The 27,808-nt window shown below is 28.2% G+C and overlaps 3 protein-coding genes and 1 long non-coding RNA gene across 15 annotated transcripts; 2 read left to right on the forward strand and 2 right to left on the reverse strand.

The window, feature by feature from the left end:
* Positions 1-93: 93 nt before the first annotated feature.
* Positions 94-1,125, reverse strand: LOC124948742. The gene is made up of 2 exons (XR_007100823.1): positions 626-1,125; positions 94-493 (listed from the first exon to the last, which is right to left on the reverse strand). It is a non-coding gene; the product is annotated as an uncharacterized LOC124948742 (long non-coding RNA).
* LOC124948736 (cyclin-dependent kinase 12) lies at positions 405-12,881 on the forward strand. 9 transcript variants are annotated; one of them, XM_047492805.1, is made up of 12 exons: positions 407-758; positions 862-1,115; positions 1,752-3,084; positions 3,183-4,333; positions 4,414-4,841; positions 4,968-5,164; positions 5,247-5,451; positions 5,526-5,794; positions 5,888-6,061; positions 10,946-11,258; positions 11,331-11,451; positions 11,514-12,246. In XM_047492805.1, the coding sequence occupies exons 3-12, from the start codon at positions 1,760-1,762 to the stop codon at positions 11,768-11,770; spliced, it is 4,440 nt and encodes a 1,479-aa protein (XP_047348761.1). In that variant the 5' UTR covers positions 407-758; positions 862-1,115; positions 1,752-1,759; the 3' UTR covers positions 11,771-12,246. The 9 variants fall into 9 exon arrangements, 8 of the variants coding, with proteins under 8 accessions (XP_047348762.1, XP_047348761.1, XP_047348760.1 ...); XM_047492808.1 differs by adding an exon at positions 12,627-12,881 and having other exon boundaries at positions 409-1,115; positions 11,514-11,696; XM_047492806.1 differs by having other exon boundaries at positions 405-1,115.
* A 45-nt stretch (positions 12,882-12,926) lies between these two features.
* LOC124948739 lies at positions 12,927-16,448 on the forward strand. Of its 2 annotated transcripts, XM_047492819.1 has the most exons (6): positions 12,927-13,066; positions 13,530-13,623; positions 13,744-15,018; positions 15,107-15,215; positions 15,339-15,444; positions 15,575-16,448. In XM_047492819.1, exons 1-6 carry the CDS (start codon positions 12,958-12,960, stop codon positions 15,628-15,630), a joined length of 1,749 nt encoding a protein of 582 aa, XP_047348775.1. In that variant the 5' UTR covers positions 12,927-12,957; the 3' UTR covers positions 15,631-16,448. The 2 variants fall into 2 exon arrangements, with proteins under 2 accessions (XP_047348775.1, XP_047348776.1); XM_047492820.1 differs by lacking the exons at positions 15,339-15,444; positions 15,575-16,448 and having other exon boundaries at positions 13,744-14,986; positions 15,107-15,159.
* A 758-nt stretch (positions 16,449-17,206) lies between these two features.
* LOC124948738 (receptor-type tyrosine-protein phosphatase-like ida-1) lies at positions 17,207-27,375 on the reverse strand. 3 transcript variants are annotated; one of them, XM_047492816.1, is made up of 17 exons: positions 27,186-27,374; positions 25,519-25,673; positions 23,027-23,080; positions 22,872-22,932; positions 22,642-22,773; positions 22,439-22,529; positions 21,469-22,261; positions 21,168-21,373; positions 20,953-21,108; positions 20,748-20,874; positions 20,532-20,599; positions 19,910-20,290; positions 19,595-19,810; positions 19,448-19,453; positions 18,586-18,956; positions 18,454-18,507; positions 17,207-18,330 (listed from the first exon to the last, which is right to left on the reverse strand). In XM_047492816.1, the coding sequence occupies exons 2-17, from the start codon at positions 25,604-25,606 to the stop codon at positions 18,057-18,059; spliced, it is 3,078 nt and encodes a 1,025-aa protein (XP_047348772.1). In that variant the 5' UTR covers positions 25,607-25,673; positions 27,186-27,374; the 3' UTR covers positions 17,207-18,056. The 3 variants fall into 3 exon arrangements, with proteins under 3 accessions (XP_047348772.1, XP_047348773.1, XP_047348774.1); XM_047492817.1 differs by lacking the exon at positions 19,448-19,453; XM_047492818.1 differs by lacking the exons at positions 20,532-20,599; positions 20,748-20,874; positions 20,953-21,108 and having other exon boundaries at positions 27,186-27,375.
* Between the last annotated feature and the right edge of the window lie 433 nt (positions 27,376-27,808).

Below are 27,808 nucleotides of genomic sequence, written 5' to 3' on the forward strand. Positions count from 1 at the left end.
TATATATATATATATATATATATATATATAAGCGAGCTTAATATATAACTCATACAAATAAAGAATTGCCAATACGATTAACAAGAAGAAGGATAAAAGTATATACATAATAAATTTTATAATTAAACAAATGTGACGTTAAAGAAAGCAACCATATGAATAAAGAATATTAACAGTTCAGAATAGTTTTTTTTATGGAAATATTTGAATGTTTTTAGTTTTAAACATTTTAGTTTTCTTTTTCTAACATATCGATAAATCTTTCGATAAATTACAACATATTTATTTATACGTAAAATATATTTTTCGTGGTAGATTCATGTTCTAAATTTGTAATCGTTTATTATGATGCAATTTTATTTCAGCCAATCAGACAAGATTCGCATATGTTTCGTGTTTCCGCCGCAATTTGGAATGCAGTGGCAGCACTTTACTATTGTTACGTCAGGCAAGGACATGCTAATGGTTAATGGCTTCTGCTTACTCGAGCTACCTTTATGATAAAACCAAATACAATCCAAAAGAAAATACATGAGATATGATGCATCGGCTATTAAAGTCATAAAAATATGATTGTCTAAAGATTAAATCGTTGCAATAGGCATACATTCTTATAAGATTTTACCTGTGGCCTACGTAATATGTGCTAAAACTTTAACGAAGCAACGAATGTAGCTGTTATATTCATCGCTACGTTGGATCAGTCCGATGAAAAGGATCTCAACATACAACTTGATATCACAAGGTTTATATCACACGTGAGTAAATATAATCGACTAATGTGTTATTTATGCCTTGTAAAATTTTGTCTAAGTATTTTTTTCCTCTTCGTGAAAATCGGGCAACTCCCTTGCCACTCAGTTCTTCGCAATGGCGGCTGTCCTTCGTCGATTGAAAAATTCCGTGTTCTTGATGTAACTGTTGAAAACTGGATAACTAGTGTTATGGGTACAATATGTTTTACAACTAATTCCATGACTCTTGTATAACATTAAAAGTCATTAAAGTCGATGGCTTTGATCTATGGATGTCTTCCGCAATATGATGTCGAAGTGCACTGCGCGCGCGCGCACCTGTGTGTTTATAGCTCTCATACATTCGCGTGTGTATAACGTGTAAGTTCTTTATACGTGATTATCGACTTAGAAATAAAAAAAAAAAAAAAAAAAAAAAAAAAGAAAAAGAAAAGAAAAAAAAGGGGAGAAGTATGTAGTATAAATTTAAAGATACCTTTTGTCTTCGATCTTCATAGCAAAAAAAAAATCAATTTTTCATAATCATTAATATTGTAGAATTATACTAATTGATTGAGTAATTCATATTTTTGGATTAAATTAATGTTCAACAATAAAATCTTTTTATTGAAGAATTATACCATTAAAAATTAAATATATTCAAAATTAGAATAAAAAATATGAATGATGTGTACAAATTCATTGAACAAAACATATTTTCAAGCATTTGTTTTATACAAATCAAAGAGTATAATAAAGAGTATATTTAATATTATGATCACAAAATTATATGATCTTGTACCAAATATCTTTAAATATCTATCTTCTACCTTTATCAATTTTCTGTAAAAATAACTAGTTTATAAATATATGTATATAATACATAATCATGCTTTATTTTTAAGCTTATTAATATATAATGTTTTTTATTAATTAATAAGTAAGTTTCATACCCGTTAAAAAAATTGATGTTATTACGTTATGCTACTTCTGAAGTACGGATATTTTTGATTTTAGAAGGTGACATGCCTAGCAGTCGTGACATCGAAAGAGGAGAACGTAATGGGAGATTTCGATCACGGAGGAGAAGTAGTGCAGGCAGTGATGTAAATCGTCATAGCTTCGAAAGCTCTGATAAAAGTAGACACAGACGGCATGGAAAGGGTAAAAGTTCTGGTAAAAAGAAGAAGAAGAGATCACGTGACAAATCTTTAGAAAGTGTACCAACTGTAGCTTCTTCTATTGTAAAACCATTGGTTGAATATTCTGATGTAAGTAGTGAAGATTTATCAGAACCAGAAGCAGGAGAAATTCAATCAGAGGATAGCAGAGGTAATAGTTATACGGACGGAGATGTACCTGAAACTGTTCTGCAAAGGAGGTATTACAGAAGTAGTCCTCAACGAACTCTTGGAGCATCACCGATTAGTCTTTCACCTTCTCCTCCAGTACAGCATAGACATTCTAACAGACATTACTCATCAAACGAACAACAACCTGCAACAAGTATGCATAGTGGTACACCAGAATATGAAGAAGAATCTAGACGTTATGCGAGAAGGAAAGAGAAAAAGCATAAACGAGAAAAGAAGAAGAAAAGAAGTTTAAGTCCTTCATCTAGTATTGGAAAAAAGAAGAAAAGAAAATCTAAACGATGCTCTCACAGTCTTAGTCCTCATCATATAACCGAAGAAGTTATAATTAGTCCAGATCATGAAAAACCAGTTGAAAATTGGTCTGAATCCCCACCTTTACCTTTGAAGGATAGTACTTCTCCTATATCACCTGCTACTCCTCAGGAGCAAAGATGTCTTAGCGATGTAGAACTTGAATTGTTAAGGCAACCTAGGAATGTTACACCTCCGCCTCTTTCACCTGTTCGACAAACAGAATCACCGCATACACCGTTATTACCACCTAGAGCAACAACGCCTATAGGTAACAAAACAAGTGTATCTACAAGAAAGCACAGTCCAGAAAGGCAAAAGCATAGTCCCAACATACATACAAGACATAGTCCTGCTAGTCCTAATGCAACAACCAGTTCAACTCGTAGGCGTCCTCATAGTCCTAGTCCAGCAAGACGTAGAGATCATAGCCCGCCACGAAGAAGAGATTTTAGTCCAATGTTGCATAGAACAAGACATAGTCCTAGTCCATCAACATTAAGAAGGCGAGAATTTAGCCCCAGTCCTGTAAGTCACAGAAGAAGGGGTGATCCTCCTACCTCTCCTTCTGCAAGTAAACGTAGAAGGAAGGAAGGAGGATCTGATCGAAGGTATAGACATCATGAAAAAGATAGAAGGGATAAAAGAAAATCAAGATCAATTAGAAGTCCTACTGGGAGCAGGTAATACTGATTATTTTGTATATGTGTAATTATTATACATACATACATACATATATACGTATATATGCATATGATGTCACTACATGTTATTTATTTAGGTTAACTCTACCACTTTCTCGATCAAGATCTCGTAGTCCTGGACGATGGAGTAGGAAAATTCAATCGCGTTCAAGGTCGCGTTCACGAAGAAGAAGTCGAAGTCCTAAAAAATCACGTTCTCCTAGTAAATCACATAAATCATCGAGAAAGCATAAATCAAAAAGCCCACGTCCGTCGAGGATTCCTTCTCCATCTCCGCATAGGTCAAGAGCCAGAAGTCCAACTAGTATTACTGCGAGAAATCTTAGGGTGCAAGCAAAAATTAGTGAAACTAGTTTGTTTGCTGAACTTGTAAAAGATAGAAATATGAGAGAATTGGCATATAAAAAGTTACAAGCAGCAAAGGAGAAAGCTGTTAATCAAGATGAGGTTCAAATTATAGAAGGCACAGATGAGAAAGATTCAAGTACTGGACCGTCTGAAAATAAAACCAGCTTTGATAACAAAAGCAAATCTTTAGGTCACAAAGAACAACCCAAATCATCAAATGAAACAATGAAATCTCTTGATATTGTTAACATTCCAGTTCCGGTCACAGAAGATAATAATTTAGCAGGAAGAACTCCACCTTTACCGATACTGTCGACACATAATGCACCTTCAAATCTTATGCCAAGGACCAGTGCACCATCTCACACCGTTGTGCGTACATCACCTACAATGTCTGTATCCAACAATTGCCATGCTACTATTACAAATAGTCCGAGCATTCCAGCTAATATGAGTGCACAGCCTCCACCACTGCCTCAACCTGAGACTAGAAATACATCAGGCTTGTCACATGTACCTGTACCAGTGCCTATTCCTGTACCAATACCACCAACAGTTCTTGCAAATTTATCAGTTCCTCCACCACCTATTCCTATTCCAGTTCCAGCACCAAATACAGTTATGTCCAAATTTAATTCACCAAATAATTTAGTTCCTTTGAAATCCGTGGATCCGCCAAAGCCGCCTATTGTAGCGTTTAAGACGAAAAGTTTATCAAGATTACCTTTACCACCTGGTATTAATCAAAATGATTTGGAGAATATAGATTCACCTCCTAGTCATTCCCCAAGTCCACCCAGTAAAGCACAAATGAAATTCCCATCTTCAACTCCAAAACCACCACAGAAAAAGAGCATCAAAGATTTACCAATGCCACCAGGTTAGTATTTTCATATTTACATCAAAAGAAAATATAAATAAGCTAATAAATACAATACAATGATTATATTTATATTTTAGTCGTTCCTGGATCTGAAGATTTGAGCGGAGAAGAAGATCCAAATGCGACACCACCACAACATGTGATCGAACGTATTACTCCAAAGCCAAAATTGAAGAGGCCAAAAATATTAAAAAGAAGAGGTTCACGAAATTGTCACACTCCTATGTCTGCCTCTGGTGGAAAAGATTGGGGCGAGCGTTGCGTCGACGTATTTGAAGTTATTGCACAGATTGGGGAGGGTACTTATGGCCAAGTGTACAAAGCTCAAGATAAGCGAGCGGGTGTACTTGTTGCCTTAAAAAAAGTTCGCTTAGAAAATGAAAAGGAAGGTTTTCCTATAACAGCGGTCCGCGAGATAAAGATATTGAGACAGTTAAATCACAAGAACATTGTTAATCTTCGAGAAATAGTGACTGATAAGCAAGATGCTTTAGATTTTAGAAAGGTATATCGTCTCATAATTGATTAATGATAATTTTAAATATTTTAAGAAATCCATTATGTTATTTTTGTATTATATTGCATTATTAACCAAATTATATTATACATTACTAATATCTTTATATTATAGGATAAAGGATCGTTTTATTTAGTTTTTGAATATATGGATCACGACTTAATGGGACTCTTAGAATCTGGCATGGTTGATTTTAATGAAATGAATAATGCCAGTATCATGAAGCAATTACTAGATGGACTAAATTATTGTCACAGCAAAAATTTCTTGCATAGAGATATCAAATGTTCTAACATATTAATGAATAATAAGTACGTGTTATTGGAATAGTAGTCAGTATAATATTTGACTTCGATGATCAAGATGTTATTTTATTCATTTTGTATCTTTCAGAGGAGAAGTAAAGCTAGCCGATTTCGGATTAGCGAGGCTTTATAATGCAGAAGATCGACAAAGACCATATACGAATAAAGTTATCACATTATGGTATAGACCACCTGAACTGTTATTGGGCGAAGAACGATATGGACCTGCTATTGATGTTTGGAGTTGTGGATGTATCTTGGGAGAACTGTTTTCTAAGAAACCTTTATTTCAGGTAATAGTACTCATAGAAACACATAGAAATTTATAAAAATGATTATATAATTTCTAAAACATTTTTTTAAATAGGCAAATGTTGAAATGATGCAATTAGAAATGATTTCCCGAATCTGTGGTACACCCACTCCAGCTGTTTGGCCGTCTGTCATAAAATTACCCTTATGGCATACGCTTAAACCAAAAAGGTCACATAGACGTCGTTTAAGAGAAGAATTTTCTTTTATGCCAGCACCAGCATTGGATCTTTTGGATAGAATGTTGGAGTTAGATCCTGAAAAACGAATAACAGCAGCCGATGCACTGAAAAGTAATTGGTTGAAAAATGTCCAACCTGAGCAGTACGTTTTTCTTATACACATCGAATTTTTTTCAAATTAGTTGTATTTATAATTAATCCTTATGATACGTATATTAATACGTATTATAAATAGGATGCCAGCACCTCAGTTGCCAACATGGCAGGATTGTCATGAATTGTGGAGCAAAAAGCGAAAACGTCAGTTACGGGATCAACATGAGAGCTCTGCGGGAAGAGTGCCTCTTCTTGCTCTTCCAAATAGAGGAGGCCCTCATAGGGCCATTGAAGATATATCAGACGTTGGAGGGTGAGTAGTTCTAGAGAGACAATTAATGTTCCAGAACTTACCAGAAACTAATTGCTTACACACACATAGCTGGCTGTGTACTGCAGTTATGCTTGGCATTTATTCTCTCTTAGCAAATTATGTTACTAGAATAATTTGAAAGGATGATATATAAATGTGTAGTACCTCATTCGCTTCGCTCGTTTGCATGAAATTTCAATTAGTAAATAAATGAGATTCTTTTAGTTTTCTTATGTCGCTTAAAGGCGACAATAATACTATCGAAGATCGATATAAAATAAGTATGTGGACATATACGACGTTGCTTTCTATTTAAAGGTCAGAACTCGGCGAATGACCAAAGAAGTCGACGCCTTTAGATAGGGATAAAAAAGAAAAAGATAAATAAATAAAAAAGAAAAAAAGAAAAAGAAAAAAAAGGTCAGAGCTACAGAGATATTTGATGCCAGCACTCTTCATTTTGCAGATTACTTTTAGATGATTTAAGATCTGTGTAATTTAGAAATACACAGGGGACTGCAATGAACGTTTCATTAAATGTGTACGTTTTTATATAAATACTTTTATATGTCGCTATGCATTACATGATTTAATAATATAGTGATTTGGAATATGGCGTTGGTACTGTTACACACATATACACATCCTAAGATTTTGTGCTCGCCTATTATGAAAATCAGTTCATTTACTATATCTTTATATAAAATCTGTACCTCTCCCAATTTACTGTGATCAAAACTACCATTTTTTGCTATTATGGTCACAAAATGTTTCTTATAAAAAATTAAGAAATATCTTTTTCAATTAATTATTTCACTACCAAATATGATTAAATATGTACATATATGAATTTATGCGTGTATGGGCATGCATATGCATACATGAATATTCTTTACATGCAGAGTGCTTAAATAGTGACATATGCGCACTGCTGTTATTCCAATAAATTTATATACATTCATAATTTGCATATGTATGCTAAGATTTAAATATATCAGTAATATGTTTGTAAATATACTATTCAAGCTCAAATCAGAAATAGTCGAGTTATAATTTAGTCAACTCGATTATAATTGAATATTACGTTATAAAAGCTATATTAAAGTGATATCATACTATTATTTTTCACCAAGGAACAAGTAAAATTTAAATAAGAATAAGTATTAAATAGGGAAAAAAAAATATATATATATATATATATATATAAATATATATACACGCATATACGTATATATGCATATATATACATATATGCGCGTCTGGACAGATGGACTGAAACATGTAAAGTCCTTTTAGTTTAAATCAACGAGGGATTGCAAAAACTTATTGCAAGATCAAGAACAGGGAGTGCATAATGTTAGGATTACATATGAATATATAATGGAAGTTGTTAATCTTAACATCTTTGATAATCAATTTTATTTATGTTATGCCAATTTATTCATTTACATTTATAAACCAGCTATATTTTGATTGGTCATTCTTTAAAACTGTAATAACAGTTCGTTAATTTGTACTATATATAAACAACTATAATAAGTTTCGATATACGAATGGTAAACAACATCTGTTAATATTTTTATTTTCTCTGCATGTGTTTTATCATAGTACCATTCTTATAATGAAACTTATATCTTTGCCAGTTTCAAATGTATGTCACTGCAATGTAAAATAATATTAAATTGTTGTAATATACTTTTATTAGATACCCAAAGGTGTTTTTATGCAATATTTTTGTGGACAATGAGTGGATATTTAATGATATTAAAATAATTTATGATTTAACTCTCTGTAGTCTCCTTTTACGTTTCTTTTTTTTTTTTTTTTTTTTTTTTTTTTTTTTTTTTTTTTTTTTTTTTCTTTTTTTTTTTTATTTCGTTTTATTTTGTTTTATTAAATTTATAATAGTGATCTTTACAGGATGAGTGTTGATTAAAAGAACACACTGGGGCCTTGGGAAATAGAAATTTTTTTATTATATAAGCGAGAACAACAAAGTATATGTTACTTTCTCTACCAATTCCACAATGTCTACATCAAAGCGTGTTTATCCTCTTCCAACAATATTATCTGCTATAAAAATAAAATAATGTTTTAGCATTTTGTATAGTTTCAGATTCAAATATACAATGGTACAAATTTTATTAATTTTCCAAGGATCTCCTATCTTTTAAAATGTTGTACATGTCATGTAAGGATGCATTATTATTATTATTATTATTATTACTATTATTATTATTATTATCATTATTATTATTATCATTATTATTATTATTATTATTATTATTATTACTACTATTATTATTATTATTATTATAAGAGAATAAAGGATAACAGAAAAGAATCGTATTCTTTGAAGGTATATAGTAAGTTTTGACTGTATGTTTTCTTATACTTCTCTTATTTCCAAAGTCACAAAATATATATTGATTGTTATATAATCTATTTAAATATATATAAAAGCATTTATGAAGAGCATCCAAAACTAATAATAATAAAACAATTTCTCTCTTCAAAGAAGTTTACAGTAATATTCAAGATAATATAAAATTTATAGACAAGCATTTTTATAGAGAATACTGCTTGTTTAAAATGATAACTAATTTATGCTAACATTTTCAAAAAAAAAATGTTAAATTAAGTTAATTCTTATATTTAAGCATGGGGGTGTTCAAAAAATGAAAACAATCCCCAATAATATAGACAATTAAAAAAAAATTTTCATTGTTCTATAATTCAAATTAAGGACCATCTTTATATATATATATATATATCTCAATAGTTTATTAATAAATTATTAAATCATAAATTAAATAATCTGTATTGCTTTGCCATATAATATTGTTTGTATTATGATATACATTTATGTAATTTAGATTCTTCTTTTCTAGAATGAAATAAATTTGAGTATTGTTATAATCAATTCTTATATTTATTAGGTATAAATAATATGTAGCATCATATAGATACAACATTAAATTCACAACCTAACTTAAATTTACTATATATAAGTCAGTTTTATGAAATAAAAAAAAAAAAATATCGGGTACTACATTATTTTTTAAACAAAAAACAGTGTCTTTAAAACCATGTACATGCAATTATTTATCAATAACTTAAACTAATAATATCTGATAAATAATTTCGTATCTAATTACTTTTGACTTGATAATGAAATTTATTAATATTACATCGTAAGGACAATAAAGTTACTTAAACAAAATGATTGTTTATACCTTTTTATAGGATATATATATATGTTTTATTCTTATTAAACTTCATAAAGTATGACCAAATAATACTAATTTAGTTATTATATTTAAAATCACTTGATCAATACTTGTAGTTAATAATTGTTATACAATGCAAATCTATTGGAATGATAAATCATTGAAAGAACACCCACTATGCTTATTTGTTAAAAATCTATTATCAAAATATAATCAGATAACAATTAATTTTCTGTCACTTGAGATATATGATATGATGATTAAAATTATATGTTTCGTTTGAAAAACTAAATATTGATCTGTTGTAAAAATTCGTTCATTTTCAAATTATTAAATTAAATAAAATATAATGAAGAGATATACATTTATTTGTGGAATTAGCAGATGTCAACATATACTTTGAAATATAATAAAAAATAAATAAATAAATAGAATATATATATAAAATATGTAAGCACAACATACAACTAATTGGCAATTAATTCTAACAAACACAAATTATGTTTCAGGAAATAGAATTATTGTGGCTGAATGATAGAGGGACAAATTTTGTAGCACTTATAAAAGTTTACATAGGTAATAAATATTCCAAATTCGTTAATATACATTTACACCGAGGGTGTCCAAATTCATGATTTATTTCAGAATATACATATCCTGTAACAGTACATATGCTTTCATTTACCTAACTAAAATGTAAACTGCTTAAATTCCATTACCTTGATAACAATCTAATTTTTGTAGATTTATTCTCATTATACATGTATACACACTCATCATAATTTATTATACAAATGTCAATAATTACTACAAATGAAATTTGTTATAAATTTTTCTCTGTTATATTTAATTTATATAGAGAGTAATTAATTAAAATAAATTATTATTGATTTATATAAAATATAATTAAGTACATAAATATTTATTTAAATAAAAGAAAAAATTTATATAAGTAATATGCAAGAGTCCTTAGCATTCATATTATGTTACTTGTATGTTTTACTTAATTATATACATACATATATATATATATATATATATATATATATATATATATATATGTATATGTATATTGGGGTTTATTACATAAGCTTACTCATTATGTACATTTTCAGATAATTTTCATCTTTGCATGATCACTATTATCTGCATGCATATAATACCATTTTATTTATGTTTTTATTCTACAAAGTATTTTATTCATTAAAAAATTTTTAAATAGTTTTAATTTTAAATTAAAGCATTATATTACTCACACATACATATATATTATGTTAAAATATTTATATTGTTATTTTTCTTATATATGCAACTTTGGTTTAGCTAATATATATTCATGTGAACTAGTTGAAATGCAATCAATAATTAATCAATAATTATTGATATTTGAGTACAGTATATGTCAAGTTGATGAATGCTTAGAAATTTTTTTAGTATTGATTAGCTATTGCTATTCTTAATTTTTCAATAAATTTAAATATTTTATGATAAGAATGTTTGTTTTATATATATACATATATATTTTTTTTTTAATTGTATGCTAACATATATATTAAAAATATTCAATAGCATATATAAAAATTATCTATGCAAAATTATGTAATGATCTTTTAATTTATTATAAAATCCTGATATTATTATGATTTGATTTCAGGTCTTCTAAACGGTTGAAGATGGAAGCAGGCTACAATTCCCATGCAAATCGTCTTAGTACAGAATCACATTATGGGGGAGATGGATTATTTAATCAGAGTGGTCCTTTTTTGGTTTCTCCATCATCATACTACTATAATAGTTCTCCACCTATTAAATCATCTACTAATCCAAAGGGAGATATTACTTCACACATCATAGAAGGAAATGCAGAAGATACTCTTGCACGAAAACTGAGCATTCTCACAAATGCCTTAAATCAAGGGAAGCCAATTCGTGTTGAAGATCTTATGTCATTGCGATCAGACAATGAGGTAAATGGATATAAGTTTAAATCATTTACCACAATTAAGATTCTTTATCAAATTCTTACAATTATTCTATAGACTGATCCAAAAGTAGTGCAACTGTTAGGAGATCTGCATGCTGAACTACGCCTTGCAGGAAATACAAGACCAAGTGGGCAACTGGAATCTCATATTCCTATATTGAATCCACCTTCTATAGGTTAGTTAATTAATTATATTCATAGAATCATGATCTTGTTAATCCTATATTTTTTTGTATAGATACAAAGATGGTTCCAGTGGCAAGTTTTGATGCACATGCTGTATATGCAGGTGACGATGCAGTGAGTTCTGGTAGATGGTCACAAGTTGCAACAGTCGGTGTACGCAGTGCATTGTCTGCACTTATGTCATGTTATGGTTTGGAAACTTGTAATCCTTCCCCTTCTATCACTCGACCCCCAGGTAAATTATCAATCAACCTGGAACATAACCTATTCCAACCCTCGACTTCCTCTCAAACAGCCTTTAGCTCATAATTGCTTGTACATAAAGTGTTGCACATTTTTTAAAGTACGTTTTGTATAAAATTGAAAAAGGTCTAAATTACTATTTTAAAATTAAATAGAAATAGAATCGAAGCAGAAACAAGTCATTTCAGAATCTTTATTAATGGATATTGATCTATACATACATAATTTCATACATATTTAATGTTACTAAAATTGATAATACTATAACAGTACTACAGTACTATAGTATATATAAAACAAGTAGTGTTCTTTATACTACTACATAGATTTACCTTTTAATGTTATTAGTATTATGATTTTCTTACTATAAAAAACAATTTCATTTAACTAAAGTATGCAACATCAAGGAAAGTCAACTACTTATATATGTATCTTAAGTCTATTTTAGAAATTACCTTTTTTTTTTTTTTTAATAAACAAGCAGTATTTGGAATGATTGGATGCTCTCTAAGAAATGACTACATAAGCATTTTTAAGATATGAGTAAATATTTAATTCCAATTTACATTACAAAATCTACTGTACATAATGAAAAAAAAAAAAAAATATATATATATATATATATATGCATAATAAAGACGTGCAATTTACAATTTTTTTGTCAATAAAATAAGAGAATTATTATTTTTCAAATACAATAAGTAATAATTATTTATTATATATTAATATATGAATAATATAAAAATACATAATCTTGGATAAATCCAATCATATACAAATTAATCATTGTAATACATAAATATATATCTAAATTTTCAATATTTCATTCCGAATGTATTTATTTCAATAATTACATTATGAAACAATTTTGAAGATGAAATAAAATGCGTATAATTAATAATAATACTTACAAACATTTCAGATTGAAGAGACAACCCACAAATGTGTGTCAGCTAAAGGAATCTGAGGTTAGGTCATCCATTGCCGGTAATGCCCTATCTATTGAAGAAACATGGCGGATCGCTTTGCGATCGAGAGATAAGGCGTCCCAACGTATCGAAAACATTTTGAGGAAACCTAGATAATAAAATATCTTTTGTTTCCTTTGATGAGTTTGTTCGTTTATATGTTCAGCACGAAACAGATGTATACAATAAAATTATAACGGTATAATTAACGATCTTCCGTGGAAAAGAAAATAAAGAGGGCATCGAACTGCCTAAAAATACCTAACCTCATAAAAAGCATTGACAATGATGTCAAGCGTTCCACGGCTTAATTATTCCGTAGAAAATGAAACCGCTGAGATCGCTACCAAGACCTTTGCTCTAATCTTACAAAAGGCGTACGAGCAGTATCAAAGTAAGTAAATATATTTTAGTTTCATCATAATAAAAAAAAATTTATAACTTGTATCAATTTTTTGTTATGTATAGGGATTCCTTAGTTTAATATACATAAATTAATATATATTCAAAACAATACCGTTTAACTTTCTCATTATTCTGCCTTAATATAATATTTTTATTATATAGATAATGATAATATTTATATTCGCATAATAATATCTATTATTTGCAATCTATTGACATTGCTTTATTATATATTTAGCACTAAGGTTAATCTTTGATTTTCAACATTATTTTAGTTATCATTTATATTTAATCATGTATTTATAATTGTGCGTGCGTATGTATATATGTATGTATGTGCGTGTGCGCGCGCATCTATGTATGTACTTATATATGTTATAATATTATGTATCCTTTAGGTTACGTTATTAAAAGAAATGAAAATATCTCATTTTTGCATAATTTTTTTATAGAATTGTGGAATAAATATCTGGATTTAGTTAAGACCTATGGAGTTGATAATTCTATGCACAAAGAAATTCAAGAAGCATGGAAGGAAGAGAATGTGTAAGTATATATATTATTTTATACATAATAATTTGATTTGAAGATTATAGTTTTTTTAGAATTGTTTTATTTATTATAATATTGTAAATAATAAATGACATTTTATTATATTTATTTTAGTTTAAAATCTATACACGCATTTACCGACGATGTTGAATTTTTAACAAAATTCAAGTACCAAAAAAATCTATCGGATGAAGAAGAAGTAATCAATGATAGAAAAAGAAATGTAAGCTTTATGAAAGAAAATAATGACGTTTTAGAAAAATCCCTGTTTGACAGGGATATAGATATTGATGACACTATATATCAATCTCCTTGTAAAAAATCAACAAATCTTATTTTACCTGAAAGTCCAATATTTATTCGAAAAGATGAAAAATCTATTAATATGACTTCTGAAAATGAAGTTTCTATGAATAGTGACAATACAATTATTCCGTGTACTGTGGAAACTGATAATAAATCAGATTATAGTGAACAAAATATTGGCGATAATTGTATGAAGTCTGAACAATATTTAAACAATATATCTTTTAATAATTGTTCTCCTTTTGTTGTCTATAATACTCCCGTAGTTAATAAACAATGTAATAAGAAAAACAGAAAAAAATTATTTAAGAAAGCTCATCAAAATAAACAACAGTTGAATGATAATTTAGTTAGTCCTAAAAAGGAGCAAATGAAGGACAAAGAAAGTTCTATATATTATAAATTTCATACAACATCAGATGACAAAAAATTAAGACAAACAACACTTCCATTTTATAATATTAAAAAAGAGGTAGATAATACTACTCTAACTTCTACTGAGAAAGATGTAACAATAAAAAAACCTAAAAGATTTCTATTCAATTGTAAATCTTCCATAGAAAATATAATGCAAAGTAAAGCTATAAGTGATAGAAAAATTGACATTATAAATTTAAATGATATTAATGATAAGAATGAGACGATATTCGACGATGTAATAGAAAGCAGTCCAGATTACAAACACGTACAATTAGAAAATAGAAGTCGGATAAAGTTAAAACGAAGACTTAAAAAGACTGACCATATAAAAGTAACTGCTCTGTCCTGTAATAATTCTATAGAAATGCAAAATAAAGTGTGCTCAACAAAAAATCCAAATTTTTTTATTGATGATGATGGTTTCTTATCTCCAGAGATGGATGCTGATAATATAAAAAAAAAGTGCTTGACATTTCGTCAAGATATTCAATCAGAACAAAAACTTGCTGAAAAGAATAATTATGAGGGAATTGCATGTACAAAACAGATTGCATTAAGTCCACTTCAATATACATGTTATGATGAAACATATTTTGAAGAAAGTTCTCTGAAAGAGAATAATATTAATAATGTAAATAAAGAAATAAATAAAAATTTACTTAGGTATAATGCGTATTATATTAAGTTTACTCAAGAAAATTTTTAACAAACATTATTAATTCATATTATTGTACAATTTTTTAATTTATAGGCTTGAAAATATGAAAAAAAATGACCATGAATATATCTATACAGATAAATCAACTAAAAAAGATGATAAAGTAAAAAATCAAAAATGGAGTTGTTGGGAATGTGCTGAGGTAAAATATTATAGATAGTAATAGAAAATTAAGTAACTTTGTTCATATTGTAAAAATATATGTATAGAATTATTCAATTTCAGTAATATTATTTCTAAATGTATACTAATTTTTTTCTCATAGTATTATAAAAATAAACCTGGTATTTCTGAAAAACAAGTACAAATGTGGAAAAATCAATGTTCACGTCACAAAAATGTATATTATGCCAGAGAAGCAACACCACCAGGTATAAATATAATTTACATAATTATTTTTATATATGCATATATTTTTGAATCTTTACAGACATATTAATGTAAGATGTATGAAAATATCATATATCTTACATGAATATTTATAAGGTATTATTTTTACAGGTTTTTGGGATCCTTTATTCCCTGATACTGTCTCGGATAATACACAACAAAAATAATAAAAAATTGTAAAATTGAAACTATATATATTTTATGGATAAAATAATATGGAAAAATATTATATATATTTGTAAATATTAGAAACTAACTAAGTTACGATTTGTTCTTTCTGAATATTTATTTGTTCATTTGAGTAAAATACAGTTACATAAGATATGAATTTCGTGTTTATATTTTGAGCAAAAAATTATTTCACATAAAAATTAAGTGCACAAAGCATAATTAAAAAGGAGCATTTAATTTTGTACTTTAGTATTTGAAGATATTTACTTCCTTTTACTAAATATAGAATTATATCATATTTCAGAATATTATTTTTGTATCAGATTAAAATAATGTTTAACAAATTTTTAGATGTATATATATATATATATATAGCTAAAAATATAATTATTTGATTAGTAATTACTGATATGTATAATGATGAAAAATACGTTGTGCCACTTTATTGACTATTTACAAAATAATGTAGTAAATAAAATAACAACGAGTAATATTTTATAAAAATATGAACGTTATTTGAAGTTGGTTAATTATTGAAATAGAAACTGATAATCAACACAAAAAGAAAACATATTTCACATATTTCATTTGGACGTACATATTCTTGTTTTCAATATATTCAAGAATATTACACATTTATACGTTTATACATTGATACAATATTAACATCATTGTAGTTTGACATATGATGCATAATTTAATCGTATGCTAAATAATTATCAAGTAATAATGAAAAAATATGTTAAACAAAAGTTCTAATATATACATGTATATATATATAAGCAAACGAAATTATTTGTTGAGAAATTATATTATTATAATATTATCTTGTTTGTAATAAAATAATGTTCAATGCAATTTAAGTGGCTTTTCTTTTGATTCTATAAAATAATAGAATTTTCATTAAAAATATTATTTAAAAAATTGCAGCAGAATGTTTAAATCGCATTCGCATAATAAAAAAATTTTTTAGTCAAATAGATGATGCTTTGTTTTAGAATATTATAATATTAGAATATTGAGATATACATCATACAGTCTATGCCATTTCTACCACATCAACAGAGTTTATTATCATATCTTGTAATGATAATGTTACTCAACAACAAATAGGTGTATAATGGTACATTCCAATCACTTCTTATAGATTAATATATATATATACATATATATATATATATATATATATATATATATATATATATATATGTGTGTGTGAATAAAAGCAATGACAAATAGCATTTTCAAAATAGTTATTTAGATTAATTGTGCAACGAAATTAAAATTTTTAAAGATTTTGTTAAAATATTTCACATAATTCTAATATAGATGTATACAAGCTTTTAGCACCTTTTCATAATTATCATAAAATATGTACTAATAGATAAGAGATTAATTTTTATTAAAAACATTACGATATTAGCTTTTCTAATATCGGACACAAGAAATTTAAATACAAACGAATCGTAACAAAGTAATATAAAATAATATAATTCGATATTTATCATTTAAATTTTTACTTTCGTTTCGTTTATACAGGACAATCAATAAATTATATTTAAATAAAAGCTTTTTAATATTTACGTATTTAATACGATTTATTTAATTATTTTAGCTGAATTTTAAAATGGCTACGAAAAAATTATTCATTTTTGTATTTCTTATGCGACGATCATTTTTAAATATTTTTAAATATCAGAACCAGAAAAATACTTAATACATAAAGCATCTCTTAATACCATATAATAATAGAATTTCTTTGTTTTATACGTGTTTCTATATGTGAAACGTATACTATTCGTAACTTTTAAATTATGTTAACTTTCAATTATATTTCTCTAGGCCGTATCTGACTTATGCATCGAAAAATATATAACACTTAATTATTTTAAAAAAATATACTTAAACAAAGTAAAATAAAATTAGAAGCGTATTGAGGTAGAAATATTTTCTATACTTTAATATTTGTTATTTTGTAGGACGAAGTAGATTTTTTTAAATATATCAGTTTATTGCACTAATGCAGAGTAATATACTGGGAGAGTTCGATATATTAATTGTAAGAAGCAATGCTTTTAGTCAATTATTGAATTGACAGTAATATTCTAATTGTTCATATATTCATGAACTCTTTCATTATTGTATATCCATTTGTTTAAACTGCTTAATTGTTTTTTCATATACTCCGATTTTAAAATCAATCAGAGAATCATCATAAAGAGTGTATACAAGGATCAAGAATAATATTGATTAGAAGGCAAAGTGAAAAGAAATCTAGAAGAAACCAGTAGTTACTCCAATAGAATATCAATATGATTATACATTTACTATAGATATTTGGCCATTTTTCAAGGTACATTGGACTTAATTATATAGTACTTTCCCTATGGTTGCCAGTCCGGATTTTCGATGAAGAAATAGATCACTGATTAGATTTCGTAGGTGAAGAGGAACCATTTCCCGTAGTAGTTAATTTTTCGTTCGAAGGAATGGATAAAGCCTTTAAGATCGCGTGTACCTCTTCTGCGACAGCCATTAATACAAATTCAAATTGTTGTTTTGTAGCAACCATATTCGGCCTTTGATCTCTAATATGTTCTAAAGCAGCCGCAATATCAATTTCCTTTGTCCCTTTTGCTATACGATTTAGAACCATATCAATTAAGCAGTAGGTACCAGTACGTCCAGCACCATCGCTATAAAACAAGTGTATATGTACGCTTCTCGTAAATCATAGATCATATACACATAATATTTACAAGTTACTATAAAATTATTATTATTATATATTAGATCATGTAATTCTCGTTATAAGTTACCTGCAATGAACAACAATAGGACAGGATCGACCTCTATACGATTTATTAATTTTCCTAAAATATTAATTCAATTAAATATATCAATCTCAATTAGACAAAGAAAATTATCCAAAATATATCTCGTTTATGTACCTGCGGAATTCCAATAGTGCTTTGGTTGAGTGTGGCACACCATTCTCTGGCCAAGAGAGGAAATGAAATTGCGTGACCGTACGTGTTTCACTAGTAAGAAGATTTTTCAAATAGAATGATCTGACCAAATAATCGTCGCACCATGGATGCTCCGAAACCAGATGAACTTCATAAATATGATATCGTTCGGATCCTTCTGCTTGATCTGGCCAGTAACGATAACACATAGCATGACCATCTTCGGTAAGTCGAGTTAACGTCACGATAACTACGCTACCCTGTTCCCATACAAGTTGCCAAAAATCTGCTGCTGTTTGTGGCAAAGGTCCTTGAGTTGCTATATATGCTGGATTTCGTGGATCATGATCCGTCTAAAAAAATATAAATCAATAATCGATAAATATCTTCTTTAAAAAGATAATTATAGATTAGCATAAATATTTTTAATATAAGCAAGTCACACGAAAGCTTTTTTACAATGCATAATAATTAATGATTTTTAATAAATATTATATTTATTTTCTAATCTTTCAAATGTCTTCCACATAATTCTTGATAATTTTTCCTTTGTAAATAATTACTACTTACCTTACATTTCTTCTCGCACTTGTTAGTTGTTTCATGACTATACATGTTTTATATGTGTGTATTTGTAAATAGCGCATGTGGTGATAGCAAATAAATTATCATTTTACAAATTAATGTAAACGGTTTATGTAACCAATTATTCATGCTTTTCAATATTATGAAATAAATATTTTTTTATTCAAGCTAAATTAACGATATTGCTTTTTTTACTATTCATTCAATATAATTTTGCTGCTTTTCTGAAAAGATTCTTCATGCTAATCGTGTGACTTACCGATTTCTTTGTTTTCATGTGCGGCATCCGAAAGAAAACGAATGTCGTGCGCATTTTATCAAATATGTTATATAAGAAAAATAGAATAATGAGAAAAGACAATCTAAAACATTAACGAATATATAATTTTTCATGCAATATACTTACAATCGTGGATGCATTTATATAGTCAGAGTTATTAGCATTTGTGAGTTCGTTCAATACAATTCTAGAATGATTATAGGGAAGTGGTGCATTAGGACGATTATATTTAGAATTAGTATTGTTTTCTGCAACATCATTCGAGGTTGATCCATATGAACATAGAGCTGCCCATTCCTGATCTAAGCGATCTTTGTTTTTCAAGTGATCCTCCATATAACTCTGTAGTTACAAATATCATTAATTAGAATGTCATAGTAAAAACAAAAACGAAAAAAATATTTTCTAACATAATATTACATTAAAATTATTTTTATTTACCAGAACCATATGCCCAGTTGATATATCCATGCTTGAAAAAGCAGGTTCTTCGGTCCATGAAGACGTACTCGAACGATCAGGTACGAAATTATTCCCTTCATTTTCGCGCGACGAGCTTAAACGCCATGGTTCCTGTTTTTCTGTAGGTTGTTTAGCCTGCATTCTTACTCTACAAAGATCTTGATAATCCTTTGATGCTTCTGGATCAGGTGTAGCCAGACCTGCAAGTTTCTCTCGAGATTTTGCATGCCGGCGTACTATTACCAAGGTGACTACTGCAGCTGTTATTGCAGCTGCTATTCCAGCAGCCACTATCGCCCCAAATAACGTGGAACTCATTTCTATATCGTTTGGCACTTCCAAGGTCGCTGGTAATTTTGCCTTAAAGTAGATAAAATTGGTTTTTTTTTTTTTCTTTTTTTTTTTTTTTTTTTTTTTAAGAAAAAAAATAATCATTGGATACATGGATAACTAAAATTCGAATCGAATCTAATTACTGAATTCGATCCGATTCGATATATTCGAATATCCACGCTCATAGAACGAGATTTATTTAACAATAAGTATAAGTTATTATTCATGCAATATATTTTTCATTTATAATATGATGATAGTATAAAACCTTATCTCCAATGCCTGCACGAATCACATCTACACCTAGAATTTCTCGTAAATTGTTTCTTATGTCATCTAAAAATAAAAAAAAAAATTATCAAATTAATATCACTTTCGCTGTTTTTCTATCATTTTTCTTATCATATATATGTATATATATATATATATATATGTGTATGTATGTGTTTATATATATACATATATATTTATAATAAATTCTCACCGATTTTATTTACAACGTCGGTAGAGTTAAAGTTTTTTTTATTTTTGGTAACTTTGAATGTTACTTCTGCGCGTCCAACTCGTATGTCTGTTAAAGTTCCAGGATTTAAATCTAATAGTTTACAAACCTGTGAAATTAAAGTTTTCGAATAGATTTGATTTTAATTATATTAAATTAACATTAATTACTCGTAACTCGTAAGTACCTCCTCAACAACGCGCTCGCCTTCTTCCCAAGTATGAAATTCTTGTTGAAATTCAATGTAGACATGATCGGTGTCAACATTTTTATAAGACTTTTCAATAGAAGGTATGTTGCTTTTCCATTCCTTCTTCACAGGTAAAGAAATTGGTAGATCGTTCTAGAAGCAGGATATACGATATCATAGTATGTCAAATATATTTGTAGATCTAAACTTACATTATCATCATCTTCTTGTTCAGTCGTAGTTTCAATCATGGAATCTTTTTGAGCGATAGGTGTTTGCATTTTAAATATATGATTATTCGTTGAAAACAACGGACCTGGTTTCTTAACATCGAGCCTTTCTCGTCGCTTAAAACCTGACAATTCGCGTCTCAATAAAAGTGCATTCAAATCGTCAACATGAATGCCATAGGGTGTTTCTAAATTAAAACAAATTGAAATGAAATTTCTATTCGTATAATTTAATTATACAATCTCGATTTTTTTTTTTTTTTTTTTTAACATTAACATTTACCACCACCGGTATCCGTTGCTTGTCTCAAAGACTGCACCATTCCTCCTTCTGTAAACAATGCATCCTCATCTGGCAAATCAATATCTTCATCTTTTCGCAAATCCATCCTAATTCTAGCAAGATTTTTATTTAGATAATCCAGATTTTTATCGATATTTATATGTCGCTTGGTATTATCACGCCATAATGGTTCCTCGTTTAAAAATTCGATAGTAGATACCGTCGGATGTTGTTTATATTTTCTTGAAAAAGTTTTTTCATAATCCTCTTCAGGAATAATATCAAAATTACCATCGTATGATTCGTCAAAGACAAATTTATCATTATGTAATACGTCCAGATTGTCTTTAGATTTCATTCTTGTTTCTTGAAAGTTCATGTCACCATTAAGTTTTCTTATTGGACTATCGCCATCTAAAGCGTCTTTAAGTATCTCGAAGCTCGCTGTATCGTGTATCTTTGAGTTTGAACGATAAGGTTGAGATTGATAAATTTGTGCTTTGACTTCGTCTAAGGTTAAAGATTTTTTATGCAATTTTCTTTTATAGAAATCTTCATCGTTAATCAAAGAATATTTATCGTAAGGATCTGAGCCGTACGTTAGTTTATATAATTGACGCATATGTTCCGATTCGAGATTATTTTTAGGTAGATCTAAAAATTCTTTATCATTTGGAAATAATCTTGTTGATTCGTCACGACTACCCGGTGGATAATATATTTCATTGGCAAATTCACCATAAGAATTGCCATCGTTAGGTGTAAACTTCACTATTGCAAAGGGAACTGTTTGCTGCAATGAAAATCGATTACATCTTTACATTATCATTAATATATAATTTATATACAAAGAAATTCTTTTATTTATTTATTTCTTTTTTTCTTTCTTTCTTTCTTTCTTTATTTCATTTTTTTTTTTTCTTTTGATCAAAGTTGTATGTACTCTTTTTACAACTGATCGATCACTTACTTTATCCTTATCTTCGACAATATCTTCATCCTTCAAACGGTATCTATTATTTCCCATTAAATATTGACAATTCCGAAGATCCTGCGTTAATCTAATAATAAATATTAACAAATATATAATCTCTCTTTTATTTTATTTTATTTATTTATTTTTTTTTTTATTTAATAAATCATTTAATAAATCATGAAAAAATCTTATAATACCGATGTCGAAAATTATCTAAGGACGTTCGTAAGATACACTGAGTATATGGATGCGACCATTTATATCCTTCAATTTCCAATCTTTGCAATTGCAATCGTAAGAAGTTCAATTCTTCGGTGTCTAATTTATACCTATATTAATAAACGTACAATAGATATGTCGTTTCAATTTCAATAAAGTTATTTTTTTTTTTTTCTGATAATATCAATTTATAAACTATGAAACTTACTGATATAAATCATCTTCTTCAAAATTCGAATACAAAGGTATACATTTTCCAAAAGCTAAATCTACGAAATAAATAAAATTCGAGATAATGATTTTAGAGAGATAAAAAAAAAATCATATAAATATTTCATTATAAAAGAATTATTAAAAACTCACCGTCATAACATACTTCCGTTTGAGAATCGCAAAGATTTATATTAAATCGACAGCCTACGGATAAAAATAATGAATATAAATAATGACTGACGTTATAGATTTAAATGACGTTTAATAAAAATTTATATATATATATATATATATATAAATTATTATAACTTAAAGTAAAGAAAAAAATCTTTCTATCTGTCAATAAAAGATAGATAAGAAAGGATAGGATAACTAGCACACAACTTATGAATGAAATAACAACCACCTGTCATGTTTCAATTCGGTTATTAAATGACGGGCAACAAGTGGTGGTCAGCAGATTTCGCTGATTAGATCGTAACTTAGTTGCATTAGACAAAAGAGAAATATATATATATATATATATATATATATATATATATAATTAGATAAAATATAGAAATATAGAAGTATTAAAATAGAAATAAAGAGAAGCAGTTAGTTTGCAGAATTTTATAGTTTCCTACGTGATATCGATAACCCGTATGTTATGATATTAAACAAATATGAAAATATCAAAGAGGTATCGTATATTTATTAGAAAGTATGATTGGATAGATATATGTGATGAGAAAGTGGAAAAGTGAAATATAAAAAGAATTTTAAATGAAAAGGATCATGTATATAATGAAAATTATATACATAAGGAGAAAAATATGAAAGAACATGGGCGTGGAAAATGGCCTCGAAGAGAGACACCAAAGTCGAAGGCGGTGGCTGCTAGCTAACTGTACTAGGTGTACAGCTCAATAACTGTTGCTAAGAACGTGGGCGAAAATCGAACTCTGTCCCTTATTCGCCTCATTTATTTTAACATTGCTATTCAAAAGTACTTCCGAATTTCTCTTGCAGCTCGTGCTACGATATGAGTCTACTATTTACATCGAACAAAGCTTATCGACGAACTATATTCCTAAGCATGTATATATATATATATATATGTATATATATGTGTATGTATACGTATTGCTGCATTCAAACAAAGCCTAGACCCTAGGCTATCGTTCAACTATTTTCCGATATCGATTTCGATACGAGAAAGTTAACTATGTAAGTATATATATACACATGTATATATATATATATATATAAATATATATAGGATAAATACATATGGGAAAAAAATCTAAGTGCGTTTCATTCATTCATTCATTCATTCAAACGAACAAATCATTATGAATAATTGTCGAGGATCATTTAAAAATTGTATAAAAAACAAAAAAAGAAATTTTTTAAAGAAATATTCTTCTCAAATCGAACGAATGTTTTTCATTTATTTTGTTTATATTCTCCGTTCGTTCATATAGTACATAATATTAGTATTTAAATTGAATTAAATATATTATTTATATGTCGTTAAAAGATTAGATAAATAACAAATAAAAATTGTAATGATTGTAACAGGTATGCGTAAATGAAAGTTCTAAAAATTCTGAATAAAAGGTCAAGGTTTATTAACGTGACTTGCTGAAAGGTAATAATAGAAATAGAAAAGTTCGCGTTGAGTAGATGGAAGTTAAGTTTATGGGATGGTTACGAACTTTCACGACAATCTTTTGAAATACGGTCAATATGAAAAAGATCGTAAAAAAAAAAAAAAAGAAAAATATGTTTTTTATTTTGGAGAGATCCTTTGAGTTCTATTCTCCTCTCATATCAACAAAATTAAAATAATAATAAACATTTTTATGTTGTCTCGTTGAGAATGTGTGCAGGGGTTTGAAAAAATTAAAATGAAAGAAGAAATAATAAAAAAGAGAGAGAGAGAGAGAGAGAGAGAGAGAGAGAGAGAGAGAAAGAAAGAGTTTATGGAATGAGCTTATTTCCTAGAAAAGAAAGGAGAACACACAAGTAATTTTTCTCACATTTCATTAAATCCATCAATCGATAATACTACTTATCATATAAGCGACCTAAGAAATGAAATTACCAACTTACGTTTCGCATGCATCAGAGAGCTTTCAAAGCTCGCTAACTCTTTAATTTTTATATAGACAAGAAAAATGAAAAAAACGAAAAAGGTACAAAGAAATACGTACAAATGTGAAAATTCTTTTTTTGTGCGAAATAATAATTTAAAAAAAAAATACTGAAAGAAGATAAAAAAAATTCTTACACCGATTTTATTTTATTTCCTATTTCAAAATTCTTCTTTTATAATAATAATAATAATAATAATAGTAACAATAATAATAAAAAAAAAAAAAAAAAGAAAAAGAAAGAAAAAGAAAAGGACGACTGACGTAACGTATTTAATTCCATCGCAATTTATATGATAATACTTGCCCCCTTTAATACCTCGTCAATCCCATTGCAATATAAATTCGTAATTTACATTCAAAAACGGGCTTGGAGTTTAGAATTATTAAGATAAATAAAGTTGAATAGAATTGATTAGTAAAAGACATAAAATGAAATTGAATTTGATCGTTTGACCGTTTATCATTAGCATTAACTAAAATAATCGTAAATTAAATACTCACCGACGTCACCGTCAGCAAGAATATCATGATGAAGGATACAGAGCAATAATAGCCCTAATCCTCCGTGCCAAAAATTCTTATACCCCATAGATAATCTTCCAATTGTCAGGCCAGTTTATAGAACGTTTACCTCTTAATCTCCCTTGTCCAAAGGGCTAAAAAAAAAATTTATGTGTTATTATATAAAGACGAAAAAAGCGAATGTACGCGTGTGTGTGTGTATGATTCTTAATAACTTATATATTTTAGGATACAATAAAGAAAACTGCGTGAAACACGTTCGACCATTACGGATAATGGTTCGGGAATCGTTTCAGCATTTTTATTTGTTTGTTTATTAAGTAGCTACAGGTTGCTACATGTGTATGTGTTTGTGTGTATATATATATATATACACTTAACGAAAGTACTTAAAAAGGACCCAGTCTAATATAGGAATACTACTTGACCGAGTAAATGAGGATAGTGAACGTTAAATGGGGTATAAGCGTTTTTTTAAATTAAATTAAACTAAATTAAATTAAAGAGCAAGCATACGAGTGAATTGTAGCATAAAATTGTTATAACAGAGAAAAACTGAAAATTGCATAAATTATAATTTGTAACATAAATTAGATTACTAATGCTCCGTTCGACTGCCATAACTATGAAAAATAAACTGATAAAGAAAACGACGAGATAAAAGGGGTGATCTTTATATTCGCATAATTTATATATTTATAATGTTATGATCTCTTCTCTTCCCTATCGTACTCCGATGTCCGAATGCATTCGTATTTTTATACTCTTTATATAAAAAAATATGAATAACAATATACGTATTTAAGTTAAATTTCAAAGTAAAAGAGATTTATGTTTCAACAAATTATAATGAACAATATTAAAACATTCGAAATGAACTTTAAATTGTTTTTAAAAGTTTTGCCCGTACTTTTGTTAGAGTTTTAAAAAGTTCATTAATGAAGTACAATTAAAGCATATAACTTTATCTTACAAAACTAATACTTCGATTGTTTTATTCATTTTCGACGAATATATAACTTTTTTTCTTTTTTTTTTTTTTTATCCGATTAAAATTAATACCCATGAAAAGAAGATTTTTCTATTTGTACATGTAATTACGCGCGATTTGAATCGATTGAAAAAAATCACACAACCACTTGAGCGATCACTATCATATAGGCGTGACAACAGCTGTTCTCTTTTTGAAAAATGAGAACGAAATTTTGAATTCCCTTTTCTACCCTCCCCCACCCCTCCCCAATTACGAATTTACTTTGAATGAACAAAATGAAATAATATTTAGAAGAGAAAACTCGAATGTAATTAAAAAAAAAATATAAACATTCACATTTTTTTTTGCTCTTCCTTTTCTTTACTTCTTTTTCCTCCCCCCCCCCCACTCTCCTCTACCCCTCTTCTCATCTCTTTTATAATATAAGCTCTTATATAAAATTATACGTCATTTGATTTTCCTTTTAATTTGTTTTAATTAATAAAAACACTTTCTACAATAAGGAAACATTTAAGAATGGGTCGAAGCATCAGGTTGTCATCGTACTCCTTCCCACCACCGATCCTTCCTTTCTTTCAACAAACTGCGTGGTGGTATGGAATGGGCATCCTTCTTTCCGGCAAATAAAAATTTAATTAGATATAGAACTTACCCGTAGATTGGACAGCATGCAGATATTATGAATTAAAGTTTTGCCAAATCGATAATGACTCTCTCTCTCTTTTTGCTTTGTAATCACTTGGAAATAAGATAAGAAGGGAAAACTTTTATAACATAACTCCTTTGTAAAGTACGTATTTGGTCTGATAGCTCTGATGCCACTGGACTGAGTGAACAAAACTCTTACCACGATAAACGAGGAGGGCATGCGTTGGATTTCAAATCGATTGCTACGTTGCTCGAACGGGGAGAGAGAGAGAGAGAGAGAGAGAGACTAAGAGAGAGAGAGAGAGAGAGAGAGAGAGAGAGAGAGAGAGAGAGAGAGAGAGAGAGAGAGAGAGAAACTAGGGAGAATGAAAAGGACCTTCTTGGATAAAAAAGCATGTATATGAAAGTAAGATATATTGTTGATAAAATAAAGCGAATCGTTTGATAATATCTTTATCAGATTGTATCGTATTATTTCATACCATATATCAGAACTACTTGAAACTATTTTTAAAGTATTTCTTCTTCTATTACTCGTCTGACTCGTTTTATGTTTGTTTCACTGTAACATAATCATTACTATACGCAACGTTTGTACTTTTATTATGAAAAAATTTTTCTTGTATC

Source organism: Vespa velutina, chromosome 4 (assembly GCF_912470025.1).
Source record: "Vespa velutina chromosome 4, iVesVel2.1, whole genome shotgun sequence".
Lineage (NCBI taxonomy): Eukaryota > Metazoa > Arthropoda > Insecta > Hymenoptera > Vespidae > Vespa > Vespa velutina.

Excerpts from the sequence above, each read along its gene's own strand:
- LOC124948738 (XM_047492816.1), bottom strand. The coding sequence starts at position 25,606 with ATGGGGTATAAGAATTTTTGGCACGGAGGATTAGGGCTATTATTGCTC. Across the intron at positions 22,774-22,871 it reads GAAGAAGATGATTTATATCA|GTATAAATTAGACACCGAAG; the intron begins GTAAGTTTCATA and ends TTATTAATATAG. Across the intron at positions 19,811-19,909 it reads CAACTGGGCATATGGTTCTG|AGTTATATGGAGGATCACTT; the intron begins GTAAATAAAAAT and ends TTGTAACTACAG.
- LOC124948739 (XM_047492819.1), top strand. The coding sequence starts at position 12,958 with ATGATGTCAAGCGTTCCACGGCTTAATTATTCCGTAGAAAATGAAACC. Across the intron at positions 15,019-15,106 it reads ATAAATAAAAATTTACTTAG|GCTTGAAAATATGAAAAAAA; the intron begins GTATAATGCGTA and ends TTTAATTTATAG. Across the intron at positions 15,445-15,574 it reads CAGAGAAGCAACACCACCAG|GTTTTTGGGATCCTTTATTC; the intron begins GTATAAATATAA and ends TTATTTTTACAG.
- LOC124948736 (XM_047492806.1), top strand. The coding sequence starts at position 1,760 with ATGCCTAGCAGTCGTGACATCGAAAGAGGAGAACGTAATGGGAGATTT. Across the intron at positions 3,085-3,182 it reads AGAAGTCCTACTGGGAGCAG|GTTAACTCTACCACTTTCTC; the intron begins GTAATACTGATT and ends TTATTTATTTAG. Across the intron at positions 11,452-11,513 it reads ATTGAATCCACCTTCTATAG|ATACAAAGATGGTTCCAGTG; the intron begins GTTAGTTAATTA and ends TTTTTTGTATAG.